The 7,143-nt window shown below is 41.8% G+C and overlaps 1 protein-coding gene across 2 annotated transcripts in view; it reads left to right on the top strand.

The window, feature by feature from the left end:
* The first annotated feature begins 850 nt into the window (after positions 1–850).
* The window catches only part of LOC117452151 (transducin-like enhancer protein 4), a 33,296-nt gene continuing 27,003 nt past the window's right edge, over positions 851–7,143 (top strand). For both annotated transcript variants that reach the window (XM_034090627.2, XM_034090626.2), the window contains exons 1-4: positions 851–1,347; positions 1,810–1,895; positions 3,539–3,602; positions 3,694–3,738. In XM_034090627.2, the coding sequence (XP_033946518.1) occupies positions 1,303–1,347; positions 1,810–1,895; positions 3,539–3,602; positions 3,694–3,738 (240 nt within the window). In that variant the 5' untranslated portion in view covers positions 851–1,302. The remainder of the gene's footprint in view (positions 1,348–1,809; positions 1,896–3,538; positions 3,603–3,693; positions 3,739–7,143) is intronic.

Raw genomic sequence — 7,143 nt, 5'->3', positions numbered from 1 at the left:
ATAATGCTTTATGCAGGACTTTAATTTGTAACACTTTAGTTTTACTTTTACGTAAATAGGCTACTGCCAAACTGCAGGTGCATTTGTCTAAAAAAACTTAAAATATGTTCCAACACATATCCTCAGACAAAGGGGGGTTGAGCTGTCCTTATACTGCACTTTGTAAGATTAATAATAATTAAAATGTAAATTCATTAGGTATTTACAATATTTGGTCTACCCCTAGGACTACATCATACAGTATACATCCTATCCAAGCAGGCAGAAGTACCTAAGAGGGGAGCTCAATGAGAATTTAATTGCAGGGTTGTGAGTGCAATCTGTGAACATATTAACAGACTGTTTTAATAGGTGATTCAATTAAAAACAGTACACATATGAGACACCTCGGGGCCATATGCTTGCTCCTGCCTGGAAGTCTCTATAAACAAATCATAAATCAACAGATATTTTCCAGATTAATCCCTGTGACATATTTTAGTACCAGACTGAGCCCCCACGTGGGGAGTCTGCATAAATTGCCTCCTGTTGGATTTGATTGGACAACATATCGATGATTGGCAGGAGGATGGAGTCCAGTATGTACACTCATATGTTTCTATTGGCTGTCTTTAGTGGTCGCTCCTCCTGCAGACTACACACCATTGGATCAGGGAGCTTCGCGGAATGGCTGGGAAGTTGTAGTTCTTTACAGCAGACGCACATCTGTAGTGCTTATTATCGACTGATATGAATTAAACTACACGTCCCGACGTCACGCTACGGGCTCATATAATTGTTGTGAATATGTAATTGCGCTCGTACGACTGGTTGCTTCTAAATTTGGCTTCGCGGTGGCAGGCTGTACAGTCTGTGAGGTGGTCGCTGCGCCGGTGCTGTGTGAGGATGTCAACATCAACGAGGCTGAAGGAAATTAACCGATAAATGCGTGACCACGGGACGCCGTGGGGAAGCTCTTTCGCGAACAAGCAAGGTCGCGATATGTCAAAAGTCGACGCTTAGTAGAAAATCGTAGTGAGTTTAGAGAGACATAATTAAGCTTTGCGCGCGTGCAGTAACGCGCTGGAGATTCTTGGAGAACACCGAGACAACTGCTGCTTCGATTTTCACATTGAATGGACTTTTATAATACTGTCTTAAAGCATGGCAGCCAGCCAAATGTCCCAGGATGTTTCCTTTCTTTACGGAACCTGCACCTAACCCGCTAACCGGCCAGTGACTGACCTTTTACGCACAGTGAAAGATCCCTGCTCCCACAATTTGTTTTTTTGTTTATGCAGACGAACTTTGCAAAACATTTTAATGATTCGAGATCTGAGCAAGATGTACCCCCCGGCACGGCATCCGGTAAGTAAAGGAGCAGCATCAGCCAAGGCATTATGTCAAAACAGCGCAGATTAACAGCCGAGCGCCTGATGCGTAATCAGTTTAGATCAAGTTTCCGTGCCACTGCGCGCTTGCCCGGACAATTGCGCTCATTGTCAAACTGCTGCAGCTGTGTGTGTCTGTGAGTGTGCGTGGGTTTACGTGTAAAGAGACTGAGTGAAACCAAAAGGCCATCCGTATCACAGTGGAGCCTTTTGTTATCCAGTTGTGTGTGTGTGTGTGTGTGTGTGTGTGTGTGTGTGTGTGTGTGTGTGTGTGTGTGTGTGTGTGTGTGTGTGGTGTGTGTGTGTGTGTGTGTGTGTGTGTTGTGTGTGTGTGTACATTTGTGTGTGTGTCGTCACACTGAACTAAGTTGGCTCAGTTCTTCGTCTCTCTCTCCTCCCCTCCGTATGCCATTTGGTTTGGGTCGAGGTCCCCCACCAGCCGGGACAGCCGTTAAAGTTCACCGTCACTGAGTCCTGCGACCGGATCAAGGAGGAGTTCCACTTCCTGCAAGCCCAGTATCACAGGTGAGAGTTTGGATGGAACTTGTCATTGAAAAATATGCTCATCCTCCAAAAGTCAGAAAAAATACACATGAAGCATTCCAACTTTGTATTGAGCTCAATTATGTTGTTATGGGTCCATGCAACTATTGTGGATGAAATATTATAATGAGCATGGTCACTTCTGTGATGTCAACCTCCTTTGTACCAGGCATGTATGAATCACAGTGTGACCAAAAGGTTTTGGGAAATGCATGACACAACGACATGAATTACAAGACAGAAAACTGAATTTGATTGAGGAATAAACCATAGTTTGAGGTAAATAACCATTTGGGGATCCCATGAAAGGATTGTCTTCCAACCCTCAATCCAACATGGGGGCACATTTAACATTTGCTCCATCTATTACTGGAGAGTAACCATGGTACAGCCCATCAACCTCTGTATGCACGTCTTGCTCTGCGAACGCAAGTGGTGTGAAATACCTTTTTACCCAACATGATGAAGTGTGAAATACATTGCTTGGAGGCAGAGCCATACGCTTGATACCAATGCATAATAATCGCCCACTTCTGGCCTCTTTGTAATTATTTCTCAATCACCTGGTGAGATGAACCAGCGCTGACCAATGCTTGAGCTGAATGAGCTGAAACAAGAATAGTGCTGGCTCCATGCGTTAAACTGTGATCAAATTGCAAATGCATGAAATCCAAATAGCAGAGAGACACTTTGGTAATAAAACAAATAAAGAGTTGGTCATATTTAGCAATCGTAATTTTTCTTTTGAGTACTCTCCTTTTATGGAAGTCAGGATTTATTTAGAAGAAAGTAAATAAATGTTCTTTGAGCTTAAACCCCTGTCACATGTAATATAGTTTGAAATATCTAGAAAAGCTTTTTGAAATATATATTGTGTAAAAAGAAACGTGTCGCTATTTAGATTGTTAGCTGAGTAACTTTGTCAACCTTCTCGTTGATAAAAACAACTGTATACATCATCATCAAGCTCAAATTAATGTTCATGTTAAAACACTGTATATCTAAAGTCGTTTCATTTGAATCTATAATTTTATATTTTGTCACGTGCAGAAATGCCTCAATTTGTCTGTATTTGGCTCGTCAGCATCCTAACTTTTCCTGCAACAGTGTATACCTGACCATTGTCTCATAGATTACACAGTTAAAAGCTTGCTGTTGTAATTTGTTGAGGCTTTCCAGTAAAAGACAACGTTTGGAAGAGTTAGGCTTTTGTGTAACCACACATATGTCTGCTTTTTGTTGATGGTGCAGTTTGGGCATCCCCTCACACTGTAAAGAATATATGATGAGGTTTGTGTGGTGGTTTATTGATCCATTAATTACTGCACTGCACCTGCTGAGTAAGTATCTGTGTCTGCAGGGGAAACTGGTGGCATCCAAGCAACTTATTTTTCTTTCTTTGTTGCACTCATATTTTTAAATACACTTTAAAATGTTGTAGTCACTTCCAGGCTCAGTTATATGCAGGTCATTTGTCTGGATTGAATTTTTTTGTTTCATGTGAGAAAACCTGGAACATAATGTATCTTGTAGACTGTCCTCATTTGAAGCCATAAATAATTGTAGGTGTTTTTCTGTAATCTTTCACATTTAAACACTAACATAATGTTTCGTTCTGCCTACAGTCTGAAAATGGAGTGTGAAAAACTGGCCAGTGATAAAACTGAGATGCAGAGACACTATGTCATGGTGAGTCCCATTGACCATGTGTGTGTTTTTATGTGTATGTGTGTGTTTTACACGTTTGTTTGACCCAACATTGATCTTTGTTTTTCTTTAGTACTATGAAATGTCGTATGGACTCAACATCGAGATGCACAAACAGGTAGGAAAAGTGTGTTACTCTTATGTTAAAGCAAGTGAAACTTTAGTAGGCGTCAGAGGAATGTAGCTTTTTTCTAAATGGGAAGGATATCATGGCTGAAGTCGAATAGTCCATTTAGCTTAGGAACCTTCCTAAAGGAGTGAAATGACCCGGAAGTCCCTCAGTGGCAGCCATGATAAGTGCCGTTCGAATTCTCTAGAATGATGAGAATGATAGGAAAGGAGGTTTCAAACTTCCTTTATAACCTCCTTTAGCTTAGGAACCACTGGACCTCCCTAACTGACAGGAGAAGCGAAAATGCTGCCCCACAATGCCTTGCAGCCGCAGCATTTGCCGTCACTCAACAGTCGGCCGTTCACGGAAACAACCGATTATGACCGAGAAATGATATCATGAGAGTTACGGTGCTTATTAAGCTTTTTAAAACATAGGTGGTAAGTTGCCAAAGTGCTTTGTTTTGAACATTCATCAGTATTATAATCAAAAAGAGAAATATGAACGTTAGTTTTCACTGAAATTATCAAATAAAGTCAACATTTCAGTCTTTACTGGGCTGTGTGGGGTTTGTTCAACTTTTAAGAGATGCTTGAATGGTGATATACACAGTGATAGATGGTAAGGACTAACATTTATAATAAATACATTTGTATTGATTTTTAGATCTTTAGTTCATACAATCATACGTCGTATTGGGATCATTTGTATTAATGTGGACCGGAGGGAGAGGGTGACGAGCATAAGTTTCACTTTCCTTTTTTATTTCAATTCCAACTTTGGTCATGAAGAATATGTTTCTCTGTTGTCCACGTTCATAAAGCAAAGCAGCAGCATCAGAGCACGGTGCAGAGTCTCTAGATGAGTTTACATCAGTCCCTCGTTCTTATTAAACATCCATGTTGTAGTCCGCTGTATAGAAAACTGTGGTTTCCATAGTTTCCCCACAGCAGCAGACGCAGAAAATGACGTCCGCTGGCGCATCATAAACACGTCGGATAGTGAAAGTGCATTCGGATTCTCTAAAGTACCGCAGTCTCTTCTCCTAAGTCCTTTTTAATTCTCCTATCCACTATCCCTTAACCCCGTGACGTTTCACTCAGAGGTCAAGGAATAGACGATAGGGTTAGAACTTAGGAGCTGATTTTTAAACTATCCGACTGCAGCCCATGTATTTATCACCGCCACTGGTACAAAGTCATCACAGGAAAGAAAAGCCCATATTGCAGCCACATGATGGCAGTTTTCAATATTTAAATATCTTATGTTGTCCCGCCATCTTTTTTGAGGCCCCATCCAGACATACATATATAATAGTTCTAATATTATTATTCAACATTTTGTTGGTGATAGTAATATTCAAGTGTTAGGTCTGAGGTGTGTCACATTATAAATATGTGAAAATATCCATCTGTTGATTTTTGAAAATCCCCAAACGTTGTTTAACACTTACCTTAACAGTTAAGAAGTAAAGACCATAACAAATCGGGATATTACATGTTAACATTACATCAAAGCGACTTACATACATTCAGTACTGTGGGCAATAGTGCATTTATATAATGCTTGTGTTTTAGAAAATATAATATCTTGGCTGCCTAAATCAAGAAGCACATTCAGAGCTTGAGACTTGGTTAAAAGAGGGGTATCTTACTGATGCCATATTTTTACTATTTATTAGAGATGAGACGAGTCTTTGAAGATTCTGGAAATACCTCCAGCGCAGTGGTCAGTTTTATCAAACAACCTTCTGGGTTTTTTTCAAAGATCCCCGGGTAATTATTTTGAGGAAGTCTGGATGCTTAGCTTGAATGTATTGGAGACAACAAGACGCTCAAACTGGGGCTAGTGCGCTTTGTGAGGTTGAATAGCAATTCAACGTGTGGATAATGATGTCGTCAGTTTAATTTAATGAGAAAATGGGCTGAAAAAATTCTCGAGTGAGCGAGGATTTGGCCTTTAACGAGCCTTTATATTACTGCTGCCTTTTTTAAACGTGGAAGGTCATTAGCATAAATGTCTGTGTTAACCACACATGGGCTGCCAGGCTAAATGGGCCACAGCTAACTAGCTACACGTTCATTTCCAGAGAAATGGTGTGTGTCGTGTGTGTGTGTGTGTTTGTGAGCATGAGAGGAAGTGATAAATGCTTGCTCTTTGTTTAGCTGTGTGTATGATATTGTGTTGCTGTGTGTGGCTGTGTGTGTGTTCTTGGGTGAGGGTGTGTGGTGAGGTATCTGTTTAACAGCCTGTATGTATACTGTACATGTTTGCTTAGTATGTGGTGTTTTGTATATTTGTCTGTATGCACAATGTAGTTGTTTTATTTAGTGTGTGTGTGTGTGTGTGTGTGTGTGTGTGTGTGGTGTGTGTGTGTGTGTGTGTGTGTGGTGTGTGTGTGTGTGTGTGTGTGTGTGTGTGTGTGTGTGTGGTTGGCGTCCATACACCTGTATGTTTATTTGGGGGAAGGGAGAATAAATAAATAGAGATAAAATGTGGCCTGTGGCTTTGTGTCAGGGACCAGTTTTGGAAGGTGAATCCCTGATTTCTGCCAGCAGTCTGTCTGTCTGTCTGTGTCTGTCGTGTGTGTGTGTGTGTGTGTGTGTCTGTTGTGTGTATGTGTGGTGTGTGTGTGTGTGTGTGTGTCTGTGTGTGTGTTGTGTGTGTGTGTGTTGTGTGTGTGTGTGTGTTGTGTGTGTGGTGTGTGTGTGTGTGTGTGTGTGTGTGTGTGTGTGTGTGTGGTGTGTGTGTAGTGTGTGTGTGTGTGTGTGTGTGTGTGTGTGTGTGTGTGTGTGGGACTCTTCGTAGAAAAGGATTTTGCTGTGCAGGCTGTGTTTGTGTGAACCGGTACACGAGTGTGCATGGGCGTTAATTGTGTATCCACTGACTCGGATAGGATGGTACGACGTGTGTGGCTCTTTGAGTGGATTCCAAATGAGGGGGGTGGGGTGGGGCGAGGGGGGTTGTTGTGGTGGAGATATTGACGGGGAAGGGGGGGGGGGGTGTTGTCGAGCCTCAGTCCCATTAAGGCAGCCGACCTCCGCTACCAAGTGAATTGCTAATATTGTTTGTTTAGCATTTTCGGAGGGTAATAGGCCCATTGATTTTTGGCTCTGCTCTGTTTTATTTACACAGAGTGGCTTTGGTGCACTCGTTAAAGAGAAATTGACTCATAGGAGGAGAGGACGGACAGGGAGGCAGAGAGTGGGGAGAAGGAGGAGAGGAGGGATAAGGCGGGAAGATCGTACGAGGGATGTAGAGCATGGGACTGAGCTGCCAGAGGACAGCTAATCAATTGCAAATTAGCGAGGCTGAAAGAGAAATAAAGCAAGCGAAGGATTGGGAGAAAAAGGGAAGGAGGAGGAATGAGAAAATGGTGAAGGAAGGAAGTAATAAGACGTTTTGATACTG

This window comes from Pseudochaenichthys georgianus, chromosome 9, assembly GCF_902827115.2.
Source record: "Pseudochaenichthys georgianus chromosome 9, fPseGeo1.2, whole genome shotgun sequence".
Lineage (NCBI taxonomy): Eukaryota > Metazoa > Chordata > Actinopteri > Perciformes > Channichthyidae > Pseudochaenichthys > Pseudochaenichthys georgianus.
Note: the sequence above shows the minus strand (reverse complement) of the source record. Positions and strands in the feature narration are given on the sequence as shown.